Source organism: Lithobates pipiens, unplaced genomic scaffold, assembly GCF_037356315.1.
Source record: "Lithobates pipiens isolate NorthernLeopardFrog02 unplaced genomic scaffold, aLitPip1_a1.2 Scaffold_13, whole genome shotgun sequence".
In the NCBI taxonomy this organism is placed as follows: Eukaryota; Metazoa; Chordata; class Amphibia; order Anura; family Ranidae; genus Lithobates; species Lithobates pipiens.
The window spans coordinates 335,631,847-335,646,937 of record NW_027507718.1 but is presented as its reverse complement, the minus strand read 5'-3'; the positions used below and the strand labels follow the sequence as shown (position 1 = coordinate 335,646,937).

At 39.3% G+C, this 15,091-nt stretch overlaps 1 protein-coding gene across 4 annotated transcripts in view; it reads right to left on the bottom strand.

The window, feature by feature from the left end:
- Positions 1-15,091, bottom strand: part of ARHGAP10 (Rho GTPase activating protein 10) — a 433,763-nt gene that overhangs the window by 112,516 nt on the left and 306,156 nt on the right. For all 4 annotated transcript variants that reach the window (XM_077477009.1, XM_077477008.1, XM_077477011.1 and 1 more), the window contains one exon: positions 14,185-14,320. In XM_077477009.1, coding sequence (XP_077333135.1) covers positions 14,185-14,320 — 136 coding nt within the window. The remainder of the gene's footprint in view (positions 1-14,184; positions 14,321-15,091) is intronic.

Sequence of the window (15,091 nt, the reverse complement as noted above, 5' to 3'; positions counted from 1 at the left end):
TGGGGACAAGGTGCTTTGAGGGGTCACAGACCCCCAAAGCATCCTCCCAATGTTGAGGGCATGTGGCCTGGTACGGTTCAGGAGGGAGGGGGGGCCGCTCTCTCGTCCCCCCCTCTTTTCCTGCGGCCTGCCAGGTTGCGTGCTCGGATAAAGGGTCTGGTATGGATTTTTAGGGGAACCCCCATGTCAATTTTTTTTTAAATTTGACGCGGGGTTCCCCTTAATATCCATACAAGACCTGAAGGGTCTGGTTATGGATATTTAGGGGGAACCCCACGTCAAATTTTTTCTTAAATTTGAGGCAGGGTTCCCCTTAATATCCATACCAGACCTGAAGGGCCTGGTAATTGAATTTGGGGGACCCCCCGCTTTTTTTTAAATGTATTTTTTTTTTTTTTTATCAATGACTTTCAATGAGTGTTCTCTGTATTACGGAGCCGACAATTCATAATAGCCGAGAGTGATTTTAAAGGACTTTTTTCCTGCATAAATGACACTTTGTGCAGGGACAGTTCTAAGCACCAGAAACATGAGCCCCTTCACAGGCATATTATAGACACCCCCCCCCCCCCTACGAAATTTAAAGGAATATTACACTTTTATTGTTTCACTTTAATCATTATTAAAATCACTGCTCCCGAAAAACGGCAGTTTTTAAAACTTTTTTTTGCATTGATACATGTCCCCTGGGGCAGGACCCGGGTCCCCAAACACTTTTTAGGACAGTAACTTGCAAATTAGTCTTTAAAATTAGCACTTTAGATTTTGAACGTTGGAGTCCCATAGACTTTAACAGGGGTTCTAAAGTATGCTATATACTAGCTCCGTCAAATCTTCTTTATACATTCGACAGACACCATAAGCCTTCAAAGACAGATTCGACCGTAATTCATGTGGATTTTCGGACAAATGCAATTTTTGAACGAAAAACAAAATAAAGTAACTCAATAAATTAAGTTTTCGGACGAAAACGAAATTCCGAAACAAAATATTTTACTCTGCACATGTCTAGAAGCTATAACTTTTGCACAAACCAATGTACGCTTATTGACTTACTACCAAAGACATGTGGCTGAATATATTTTGGCCTAAATGTATGACTAAAATTGAGTTTATTGGATTTTTTTTTTATAACAAAAAGTAGAAAATATTTTTTCTTAAAAATATTCAGTCTTTTTCCGTTTATATCGCAAAAATAAAAAAAATCACAGGCAATCAAATACCATAAAAAGAAAGCTCTATTTGTGGGGAATAAAAGGACGCAAATTTGTTTGGGTGCAGCATTGCATGACCGTGCAATTACCAGTTAAAGCAGCGCCGTGCCAAATTGTAAAACGTGCTCTGGTCATTGAGCAGCCAAATGCACTTTCTGGGGCTGAAGTGGTTAAAAATGCACTTTCTGGGGCTGAAGTGGTTAAAAATGCACTTTCTGGGGCTGAAGTGGTTAAAAATGCATCTATGGTCAAAATTTTTAATCCTATATTTACATTTCTAGCCTGATCCAATAAATCTCAATATTTGCGTAGAAACTGCTGTGTCACAGAATTCACAGAGCCGTTTTTGTATTTTTTAGATGCACATTCCATGATTCAGTAGTAAGAAGAGCCAGCAAAACTGTAATCCTTGAAGTGTCGTTTATTGGTACATCAGAGTGATAATAAAACAATAAACTGACGCGTTTCAGCAATAGCCACCATCGTTCCAGGTTATGCTTACACTTTCTCAACTAGGCCACTGATGTGGATCAAGTCGATAATGGCAACTTCCATATTTTTATCCTGGCACATTCCCCGTGACATGAATACACCCAATGTTTTTAAGCAATTAAAAGTAATAAACTAGTAGCAAGCTAGATACAGGAAAACTGCACCTCAACTAGTCACCGAGCAACACATTGATTTTCCAAATCTGTAACTATATTTTCTCTAGTGCCCAGAACCAGAAAAATGTCCTACTTTTAATGTTACCAACAGAAATATATGGGTCTTGTACCACTGATACAACCTTACTTAGCGAGCATCAAGTTTTCAGAAGGCTTGCTAAAGTTATACCAGAAGAAGGCATGAGGCATCAGTTAGAACATGTACAAAATAATCAAAACTGAGCAATGGAATATTTACAGTAAACAGTGCGATTAATTTTTAAGGAGCTGCAACAACAAAAAGAAAATGCTACAGGCATAAAGTTTGCTGAGTCTGCTAGACACAGGCGCCTTATCTTCCGGTGAGGGGGGGCTATGGATCAACAGAGATGCTAGCACTGAACCAGCAAATATTATGCCTACAGCATTCTTTTAAGACTGTAATTCTTTGTTTTATACTACATTGATTTAATATATCCAAAATTATAAACTAATGCAAAAAGGAACACATTTTTAAATTGAAAATAAAATGTTGAAATTACAGTTTTTATTTTCTGTACAGTAACCCACAACAACCATTTAAATCTCTCAAGGTGCCACATTTCTGAAAGCAGAAATCCAATTAGCTCTCCTGCTTTAGAATAGAATGGGGATGATTGGTCAAAGAAAAAGCGCATGGTCACCTTGCAAGAGAACTTTTACTTTGCTTACTGAATGAGATAAAGTCATTCCATACAATTGGGTATTCTTTCCAAAGTGAAATTTCACCACATCCACTAAACTAAGCATGAAATTTCCTTTCAAACTGAAAAATGCAGTGCAAAGTCAAAACGTTCTACTTCTTTAGTAAATGAATGCCAATGATTTTGTTCACACTACCATGGTTAAAAAAAAAAGAAACATTAAGTTTAGCTAGTTCAGCTCTTTAATAGTCCAAAGAGTGAAGGGTTAAAATGATTGTAAAGTCTCTTTTTCTATAAAAATAACAAACATGTAATTCTTACCTGCTTTGTGCAGTGGTTTTCACAGAGCAGCCTAGATCCTCCTCTTCTGTGCTCCTGGCCCCTCCGGTTAAGTGCTCCCACAGAGCTGCTGTTCACCCCCCTCCCCGCTCTCCTCCTGGCTAACTGACTTTGATTGACAGCAGCAGGAGCCAATGGCGCCACTGCGTTGTGTCTCAGCCAACCGGAAGGGTGAGTCCTGGACGACTGAGGCCCGCGTGGACATCGCTGAATAGGGAGGGGGCTCAGGTAAGTATTAGGTGGGGCTGCTGCATACACATCCCCAATGTCTCCATAAAAAGAATCTGTCACCTGCCCAATGCCATCACATGGAGGATTGTTAACTTCTCACGATAGCAAAGTTAAATACAAAAAAATATAAAATAAAAAAAAAAGATAATAAAATAACATTAACCACTTAAGCCCCGGACCATTTGGCTGGCCAAAGACCAGACCACTTTTTGCGATTCGGCACTGCGTCGATTTAACCGACAATTGCGCGGTCGTGTGACATGGCTTCCAAACAAAATTGACGTCCTTTTTTCCCCACAAATAGAGCTTTCTTTTGGGAGGTATTTGATCACTTTTGCGGTTTTTATTTTTTTGCGCTATAAACAAAAAAAAGAGTGCCAATTTTTTTAAAAAATGTATTATTTGTAACTTTTTGCTCTAATAAATATCCCCCAAAAATCTAAAAAAAAAATTTTTTCTCAGTTTAGGCCGATATGTATTCTTACACACACAGCTCCTGGTTCTCCGTGTGCGCCGAGCGATCACGGGAGCCTGGCGGTCTCTATTACTTGCATCGGCTCGGGGCGGTGGCTGACGCCTGTTGCCCTTAACACAACCAAAAATGCAAACGCGAGCCCAGGGTGTGCACGTGAACCACAATTGCACCACACATGTGAGGTATTGCTGCGAATGATGGCGTGACAGCAATAATTCTAGCACAAAAGCTCACAGTTAACTCTAAAATGGTGAGCTGCAAGGGCTTTCAAAGCGTTGCCAGTGACAATTAAGTTAAGATTTGGCATGTTTGGTATCTATGGTGCAATCCCACCGTTAATATGCTACCTAAAAATTAGATATGCGTTTTTTGTGCACATATGATTTTTAATCAACAGTTACACAGATATCGTGCAACATAAAAAAGTATCTACAAGGCCTCTGCTTCCAGAATATAGATCATGAACTCTCATATACAATGAGTGAGCTCTTTTGTGATTCAAGCCCCCTCACGTGCATTTTCTGTACCCTGATGCAGTAACTGAGCTCAGCATTTAAGAACTTGCTTTTGAGAAGGTAAGCAGTAATGATTGCAATGTCCTAGAAACGTTCTGGGAGTATTCCAGATAGGTTTCAGGAGGTGCTTAAAATGGCCTACACCTCGGGCAAGGGTATTATTTAACTTTAGTTAAAGCTGCAGTGTGTTTATATCTATAAAACACCACCTACCTTTAAAGGCAGTATTTTGGTAAAGGTAAACTAACCCTTAAAGTGCTACAACTGTCTTGCAATTGAATAATCATCTAATTGTTCACAATGCTCAACTTTAGAAATGGCTAATGTAATACTTTGTGTTTATAAGCATTTGGTATGAGATATATATACACTGTTTCCCCCGAAAATAAGACCTAGTGTGATTGTCGGTGATGGCTGCAATATAAGCCCTACCCCCAAATAAGCCCTAGGTAATGTCCTTGTAGGTCTTATTTTCAGGGTAGGGCATATTTTCAGGGAAACAGGGTAGGGCTTATTTGGGGGTAGGGCTTATTTTACAGCCATCACTGACAATCACGCTGGGTCTTATTTTCAGGGAAACAGGGTGTGTATATATATTATATATACACAAAACACACATATTATATATATATATATATATATATATATATATATATATATATATATATATATATATATATATTGGACACGGCCACAGTTTTCATACTTTTGGCTCTGTATGCCACCAGAATAAAATTAAAAAGGAACAATTCAAATGCATTCAAAGTTAAGAAGTTCAGTTTTAATTCAAGGGGTTAAACAAATATCAAGTCCAAATTTTAGGAACTGCAACCATTTTTACACAGCCCCCCCCCCCCCATTTTCTGGGGCTCAAATGTAATTGGACAAGTGAATATATTCATTAATAAAATGTTAGTTTTTAATATTTTCTTGAGAATCCTTTACTGGCAACGACTGCCTGAAGTCTGGAACCCATGGACATTACCAAAGACAGGGTTTCCTCTTTTCTGATGCTTTGCCAGGCTCTAACTGCAGCTGTCTTCAGATGTTCTTTGTGGGTCTTTCCGTCTTGAGTTTTGCCTTCAGCAAGTAAAATGTATGCTCAGTTGCATTGAGATCAAGTGATTGACTCGACCATTGCAGAAAATTCCACTGCTTTTCCTTCCTGATGGGTTGCTTTTGCAATGTGTTTTGGATCATTGTCCATCTGAACTGTGAAGCATCGTACAATCAAAAAGTGTTCATTAGATCATCATAAATCTCAACAAAATTTTTCACAGAAAATCAAAGTTCATAAACGATCACAGTCAAAAAGTGACTTGTGGATCATATCATCGGGAGAAATTGGGTGAAAATCCATGCGTGCTCCCCCTTCACGTCCACACTCACCAGAAAGATGTACCCCTGCAGGGGTAAATGGCATAGCAATGGAGTCAACTCTGTATCCAGTATTTTTCTCCTCATCTACGGTAAAACCAGTCAGTGGGTGCACTCACATGGGAAGGAGAAAAAAAAAATATAAAAAAAAAAAAAGACACCGCCTCGTGTAAGTCTGTAAAACCATATTTATTTAAGAAATAAGTAAAAAGCACTCTCAGTAGTGTTGCGGTATCATATACAGTTATGCAGCAATGTGTCTGGGGTGGCTCCATAGACTCCAATCTCTAAAACCGGAAGTGGTGTAGTGATGCTGTAAGCTCCATCCTACATGTTTTGTCATGCAGATGTCATCAGGGGCGCCCACCTCCTGGGACAGTGTCCTTCACTTGTCTGGATGTTGTGAATGGGTTTTTCTTTACCATAGAAAGGAACCTGCGATAATCCACCACTGTTGTCTTCTGTGTCGCTGAGCTCCCCTGCTTTCTTCAGAATGTACCAAACTGTTGATCTGGCCACTGCTAATTTTGCTGCCATCTCTGATGGATTTGTTTCATTTTTGAAGCCTTACAATGGCACTGGCATTGACAGCTCCTTTGAACGCATGATGTAGGTTCACAGTAATATATTCCAAATGCAAATACCACACTTTGAACCTGCTTTACCTGCTTAATTAAGACAAAGGCGTAGCCCACCCCTGGCCATGAAACAGCTTTTGGGTCAATTGTCCAATTACTTTTGGTCCCTTGAAAAAGGGGGTGGCTATTCTTAAGAGCTGTAATTCCTAAACCCTTTCTCCAATTTGGCTGTACATACCCTCAAATTAAACATTATATATATATATATATATATATATATATATATATATATATATATATATATATATATATATATACACACACGTTGCATACAAAAAGTGCAGAGTTCAGCGATTACCTACAAAGAGTGCATAGTTTAGCCTTCTTCCACAGCTGCTTACCTCTGCATCCCCCATCCAAATCTCACTTTCACCCCTCTTGATGATCCTTGGCATGCTGGTGAATATCTACATATATCATCCAGTGAGGATGTTACTGCACCGCACCCTGGGCACCTCCACTTCCCTTGTCTCCATCTTGCCCTCAGTGGGAGCCACTCAGAAGAAGAGATCTGTGGGAGCCGTTGACAAGCTGTCACTTGCAAACACAGAAGCCGAACTTTACATGTTTTCAAGTGATAGCGGAGCAGAGGGCCTGACTCAGAGGTGGTGGTAACGAATTCCACCAAGTTCCAGCTGACAAAAAGCTATATATAAGTATATACAGTAGATATAAAAAGTCTACACATCCCTGTTAAAATGTCAGTTTTCTGTGATGTAAAAATATTAGACAAAGATAAATCATTCCAGAATTAAAAACAAAAAAAATGTGGTTGCATAAGTGTGCACACCCCCTATAACTGGGGATGTAGCTGTGTTCAGAATTAAACAATCACATTCAAACACATATTAAATAGGAGTCAGTACACACCTACCATCATTTAAAGTGCCTCTGATTAACCCCAAATAAAGTTCAGCTGTTCTAGTAGGTCTTTCCTGACATTTTCTTAGTGGCAATCCTACAGTAAAAAGGCCATGCTCCGCAGAGAGCTGCCAAAGCATCAGAAGGATCTCACTGTTAAAATGCATCAGTCAGGAGAAGAGTACAAAAGAATTTCCAAGGCATTCGATAAACCCCACAGTGAAGACTGTCATCAAGTGTAAAAATATGGCACAACAGTGACATGACCAAGAACTAGACATCCCTCCAAAATTGATGAAAAGATGAGAAGAAAACTGGTCAGGGAAGCTGCCAAGAGGCCTACAGCAACATTAAACAAGCTGTAGGAATATCTGGAAAGTACTGGCTGTGTGGTACATGTGACAGCAATTTCCCACATTCTTGATATGTCTGGGCTATGGGGTAGATGACAAGACGGAAGCCCTTTCTTACAAAGAAAAACATGCAAGACCGGATAAATTTTGCAAAAACACATCTGAAGTCTCCCAAAAGCGTGTGGGAAAAAGTGTTATGGTCTGATGAAACCAAGGTTGAACTTTTTGCCCATAATTCCAAAAGATATTTTTAGTGCAAACACACTGCACATTACCAAAAGAACACCATAACCACAGTGAAGCATGGTGGTGGCAGCATCATGCTTTGGGGCTATGTTTCTTCAGGTGAAACAGGGGCCTTAGTCAAGGTAGAGGGAATTATGAACAGTTCCAAATACCAGTCAATATTGTCACAAAACCTTCAGGCTTCTGCCAGAAACTGAACATGAAGAGGAACTTCATCTTTCAGCATGACAACGACCCAAAGCATACATCCAAAACAACAAAGGAATGGCTTCACCAGAAGATTAAAGTTTTGGAATGGTCTAACCAGCACCCAGACCTGAACCTGACTGAAAATCTGTGGGGTTATCTGAAGAGAGCTGTGCACAGGAGATGCCCTCGCAATCTGACAGATTTGGAGTATTTTTGCAAAGAAGAGTGGCCAAATATTGCCAAGTCAAGACGTGCCATGCTGATAGACTCATACCCAAAAAGACTGAGTGCTGTAATAAAATCAGAAGGTGCTTCAACAAAGTATTATTTTAAGGGTGTGTACACTTATGCAATCATATTATTTTAACTTCCCTCCACCTAAAAGATTTCAGTTTGTTGTTAAACTGAGTTGTACTGTTTATAGGTCATATTAAAAAGGTGGAAAAAATTCTGAAATGATTTACCATTGTTTAATTTTTTACATCACAGAAACTTGACATTTTAACAGGGGTGTGTAGAAAAGTATCTCACAAAAGTGAGTACACCCCCCACACTTTTCACAACACTGAAGAAATGACACTTTTCTACAATGTAAAGTAGTGAGTGTAGCTTGTATAAGAGTGTAAATTTGCCGTCCCCTCAAAATACTACTATAAGATAAACATACTTGGTTCAGATGGTGTCAAGCGTGTGTGGCGGCAACCAGGTGAGGCATACAAAGTGTGATAACAAAATAAAATGATATATCTTTTTATATATACATATACACCCCTTTGAACACATACTGTATATGTACCTTTATATTAGCATACACTTAACCTTTAAACTCTTGTCAGTCCTGCCGATACAATAAAAAGGGAGGTGAAGCAAAAAACAAAAATTGCTATAGGTAGTAGCCATTCCTCAATCACCACATCAGACATTTTGGTCCTGACTGCCTACCAAAAAAACTGCACTAGAGTGAAGGAGGTTCCAAAGAGCATATTTGCAGAACTAAACAGCTATGCTAATGGGAACTTCAGAAATGTTTTGTTCTTTATTAAAGGGTTCCCCAACATGTGTGTGTGAAATACCTGGGAGATCCCTGCCAGTCCTCCTACTTTCCTGCTTATTTCACATTGACCACGCTAGGCAAAGAAGCACATCCTTCACAGTGTTATCAGTTTTCTGGCTATGCTGGAAGAACCACCTGTCTGTGCTCCAATGGTTAGACTTGTGCTGACACACCTCTCTGCATAGCTACTCGCTGAGATCAGTGAATTGCTCTTGCTCTTCCTCCATGTCGCCCTGCTGTCTCCACCTCCAGCTCTCCAAGCTCCTAATGCAGCTGAGAACAGGGGCCATGTGATCACTTATTAAAAAAGGAAAAAAAAAAAGTATTGATAATGATATACATATACAGTTGTGCTCATAAGTTTACACACCCTGGCAGAATTTGATTTCTTGGCCATTTTTCAGAAACTATGAATAACAAACATTTTTCACTCATGGTTAGTGTTTGGCTGAAATCAATTATCAACTGTGTTTACCCTTTTTAAATCATAACCACAACATAATACCTAAACGACCCTGATCAAAAGTATACATACCCTGCCGATTTTGGCCTGATAACATGCATAAAAGTTGACACAAAGGGGAATGGCTAGTAAAGGTAACCATTTTGCACCTGTGATCTGCTTGCTTGTAATTAGTTTGTGTGTATAAAAGGTCATTGAGTTTCTGGACTCCTCGCAGATCCTTGCATCGTTAATCCAGTGCTTCACTGACATTTCTGGATTCCGAGTCATGGAGAAAGCAAAAGAATTGTCAAAGGATCTGCGGGAAAAGGTAGTTGAACTGTATAAAACCGGAAAGGAATATAAAAAGATATCCAAGGAATTGAGAAGGCCAATCAGCAGTGTTCAAACTCTAATCAAGAAGTAGAAAATGAGAGGTTCTGAAGAAACCAAACCACGGTCAGGTAGACTAAAATGTCAGCCACAACTGCCAGGAAAATTGTTTGGGATGCTACGAAAAACTCACAAATAACTTCAGGTGAAATACAGGACTCTGAAAACATGTGGTGTGGCTGTTTCCAAATGCACAATAAGGAGGCACTTGAAGAAAGATGGGCTGCATGGTCAAGTAGCCACAAGAAAGCCATTACTACAAATTCCACAAAGTATCCCGCTTACAATATGCCAAACAGCATAGAGACCAGCCTCAAACCTTCTGGCACCAAAAATGTAGCTTTTGGCCACAACCATAAACACTACTTTTGGAGAGGAGTCAACAAGGCCTATGATGAAAGGTACACCATTCCTACTGCGAAACACGGAGGTGGATCGCTGATGTTTTGGGGATAGTGAGCTACAAAAGGCACAGGAACTTTGGTCAAAATTGATGTCAAGATGAATGAGTATGTTATCAAAAAATACTGAAGGAACATGTGTACTCATCAGCCAGGAAGCTGCGCATGGGACGTACTTGGACATTACAACGAGGCAATGATCCAAAACACAAGGCCAAGTCGACCTGTCATTGGCTACAGCAGAATAAAGTTAAGGTTCTGGAATGGCCATCTGCCTCCATCTGCCTCCTGACCCAAATATCATTGAGCCACTCTGGGGAGATCTCAAACGTTCATGTCTTGCAAGACAGCCCAAGAATTTGCAGGAACTGGAGGCTTTTTGCCAAGAGCAATGGGCAGCTTTACCATCTGAAAAGATAAAGAGCCTCATCCACAAATACCACAAAAGACTTCAAGCTGTTATTGATGTTAAAGGGTGCAATACTTGGTATTAAGAACTGGGGTATGAAAAATTTTGTTCAGGGTCATCTGAGTAGTTTCTGTTGTGATTATGATTTAAAAAGAGTAAACACAGTTGATTGATAATAAATGGCTTCAACCAAACACTAACCATAAGTGAAAGAAAAATGTTTGTGTTATCATTCATATTCTCTGAAAAATGGCCAAAAAATCAAATTCTGCCATGGTATGTAAACTTATGAGCACAACTGTATACACAAACGTTTTGCCTTGCATTTCTTCTTTTATCTGAATGAATGAATGACTTATATAGCGCTACCTATACGAACTGAATCGCCTCTGGGCGCTTTTTCTTGCCACTGGTGTCCATCTGCAGCTATTTATGTGGTCCTTTAACCTGTAGAGTCCCGACACACTTACAACATTGACATACACATACACATATTATGGCCAATTCTTTTTTTTGGACAGGGTCTAATTAACCTACCAGCATGTCTTTGGAGTGTGGGAGGAAACCGGAGTACCCGGAGGAAACCCACGCAGGCACAGGGAGAACATGCAAACTCCAGGCAGATAGTGTTGTGGTCGGGATTTGAACCAGCAACCCTATTGCTGCTAGGTGAAAGTGCTAACCACTACACCACTGTGCTGAATAGGTTGTTTTACAAGATGAGGGTTTACTTTAAATATCTGACACAGTTTAGTTTATATTTTACAGTATGTCTGGCAAGCTGCGGAAGATTCTAATCATTAGATAATACATTTGACATGAATATTCCTGCCACAATCTGTGTGTGTAATAGCGACTAGTTAAGTAACATTGTTGCCCTTAAAATTCTAATATGTGAACTATTAAAGACTTACTACTAGGTGTTATTTTTTGAATCAACAGTTTATTAAATGACTTGTATGCAGACGCTACAAGATTTGCAAGTCAATTTTGCTTGTATACAGTATCTTTTGAATCATTTCACCCAAAAAATAAAATAAGCTTTGACCAGGCATTTTACAACAACTTTGTTTTAATTAAAACATTTCATTACTTCATTAAAAATACCCAACTTTATTTTATGCAGTGTGCCAAAAAGAAACGGATCTTGTTTAGGTTCATTAGCTAAAACATATTATAAACAGGAATATATATTTTTTTTGGGGTTTAGTATTAGGTAACCTGCTATCGCAATTTTTAATAAACCTTAAAAAAGTTGGTGAGGCAGCAAAAACGCAAGGTAAGTGTTCTCAGCTTTTTTCAACCAGGGTGCCCTGGAACCCTGGGGCGCCTTGGTAAAATGCCTAAAAATTGCCCAAAATGAGGCAAAAAATTTCCACAAGCCAGCAAATTTATCAAGCCTGCTCTTTGGCTACATAAAACTGTGTTTTAACTGATGACGTCACAGGTTGATGAGGAGCACGTTGGGAGCACCTGTTTTTTCCCTCCCCTGCCCATCTAAGCAAGGGAGAGAAACTGAGGTAGAAGAGAAACATTGGAATACTATATAGTATCCGTGAGCAAAGGTATATTTGCTTTGTAAGAATAAATAATTTCTAATGTTGGGTGTTCTATGTGTGTGGATGTTGCTGCGTTATGCAAAACTATTTGTTTCTTTTTTTATGTTTTAGACTTGGGCACCTTGCAGAATTTTAAAGGGTGTTGAAGCTGAAAAAGTTTGAGAAACTGTCCAGATCGGAGTAAGGGGTCAGGATCGACCTCTTACTCTGATTTGTGATCATCCGAGTCTCAGACTCGCTGATCACAGGGTGTGCAGGGCATGCGAGCACAGGACGTCTATTGATGCCCTCCCAGCAAAGTAGGTCCATGCTGTAGTGGTCAATCTTCTATAGCGCGGACAGGAAGGGGTTAAGAGAGAGAAATCTATACATTATTCACTAAGGATTTGCACAAAGGATGCATGACAAAGGAAAATGCCTGGTCACCTGGGCACCCCACTTATGCCAGCGCACTGGTGTGAGCTGAAAAAATAAATTACTGTTTTTATACAAATAAACCCTTTGAGGTGGAAAAAGTTTTCTGCATTTTTTATTATTTTTATGAACTTCAGCAAAATGTAATTGCCACCTGGCCTGTATTAATCCAATTTCCCATTAGTAAAGTTCTTCAGGCTCTTTTCCAGTACCTTACTGCATGAAAAGCCATGCTGGTAAAATGTGTAAACTCAAACAGGAGCTAAAAAGTGTTCATGTCAGCAAATATGGTTTATATACTGTGACAAGAAAAGAAGACCATTAATGTGTCCAGCTAAAATTTTGTACACTGTGAAATTCTATAGGACAGATTAGAGTCTAGAGATTTGAGATTTTGTGTCTTTGGAGAAGCCTCTGAGATAATGGAGGTCATGTAGAAAGAGTGAACTGAGACAGGTGTAGACTGACATCAGTCTTTTTCCTCTATAATTGCATTAGAATTTTGTCTAATGCCGCGTGTACACACGACCAAACTTTCCGGCAGAAAAGGTTCGACAGAATCATTCCGTCAAATATTACGATCATGCGTGGGCTTCATCTGACTTTTTTTCTTCAAAAATTCAGACGGACCTAGAAATAGAACATGTTTCAAATCCGTCCGAAGGAATCAATTTAAGTCTGTATGCTGGTCCGACGGACCAAATACAATGCTAGGGCAGCTATTGGCTACTAGCTATTGAACTTCCTTTCCTAGCCCCATCGTACGCCATCACGTTCAAAACGAACAGACTTTGGTCCGTTTGTGTGTGTGCGCAAGTCCGTTTGGTCATAACTCCGTCGTGAAGACCGTCAGCCCTTTTCTGCCGGAAAGTCCGGTCGTGTATACACGCCATAACATCGCTGCGAAAACTTCATTTCTATCTGATGCTCTTCATTTTCCCAGCATCTAAACTCACAGATGTTAATCCTTGGAATTAGGCAGTCCCCAGGGAATATATCAAAATATGGTTTAAAACTAGCTTGCTTTTATTCCCCCCCCCCAAAAAAAAATGGAAATTACACACACCTCCAACTGCTTTTGGATTCACACATCTAATAAAGACTGCATTACATTGGGAGTAGAGTATGTGACATACAGACTGCTTATCTCCAGTTATTCTTAATTCCTGTACATTGCATGTGTGGTGATGTCAAGGGTGAATGTGGTGGGTGAGCATAGGTGTAAACAAAAACTTACCTGAACAACAAAAATAATAACTTGTGCATTTGAAGCAATAAAGAGAGAACGTGGTTGCTATAGGCAACAGGAACAGTTCTGTCCTTCAGGCACTTTCATACCTTTGATAATGAATGGGATTTCCAATTAGGATTTCCTCCACATGAGTTTTCTTCTTACTGTGCCTGATTTTCATAGCACTCATTAAATGAGTGACTATGAATCATAAATGTCTAGGATGAATGCATCAGGCAATATGGGTATAAAGTTTTTATATGCCACACAAAATGTAAATAATAGATAATAGCCAACAGGATTGAATACATTTAATTACAGTTGCAGGAAAGATTTCAGGTTTAACTTATTTTTAAGCCAGCTACCGAATCCTAAACTTTCAACACTGTATAAGGGAGTTTGTTCAGATATGCAGCTAGGTCACACTAAGTTGCTGCATTAGAAATTCTAGATAATTGTGCCGTATGAGAAAGCCCTAAAGGGGTTATACTGAGGTGGTTTGGATCAACTTACCATTATCTAGCTCAACACAAGGGTTGTATATGGCCATAGGCCTTTTGTTACGGTGTTTTTTTGACTGTCTTGGTGGGGCACGTGGAGAAATTGAGTTGGTCTCATCCAGAGTATCATCAGGAAGGTTTCTGAAAATCTGACAGAATAAATAAATAAATTACTGAAAATGTAAAAAAAAATCTATAACATTCTTATTTTTACTGTAACCCTTTCTTGTATACTTTGTAGGAAAACAAAACAAAAAGCATATACACAGCGAATAGCACAGTTTTTATCCTGATACTAATAGTGCCACACAAACTGAGTAAGGCCTCCAATGTGATTCAGGTGATAAATGCTAGTCTGCATGTGTACAGCAAGTATTCACAATGCTCACGTGTTGGACATTTTTCTTGAAAATCTTTAAATCCCAGAATGGTGGCGTGAAACAACGTTTTGTGTTGATGTTATTTTTTTTTACGTTGATTTCTTTGTCATTTATAAAAAACATTTTAGAAAATATTACAGGGTACACCATTCCATGTATCTATAGAGCATTATGGGTTTTCTAAAAATGAAAGTATTGCAGAAGTGTTTTTTTTTCTCAGACGCTTTCAAATAAATTCTGTGCAACCACGAACAGGTAGGAAGGTCACGTCTGCCTCCTTCAGCAGTATGTAAATTTCAGCAGTTTTTTCATACAGTTAAAGCCTAATAGTTGGGGTCAAGCTATCATATGCTTTTCAATATGCAATTGTTTTCTGTAAGTTATTTTGCATTGAGACTTAGGCAAGTACCTGTTTTATACTCCTAATCCCTTGTACACACGGTCGGACATTCCGACGGAAAATGTCTGATCGGAACGGGGTTGTCGGATAATCCGACTGTGTGTGGCCTCCATCGGACTGTTTCCGTCGGAATATCCGAC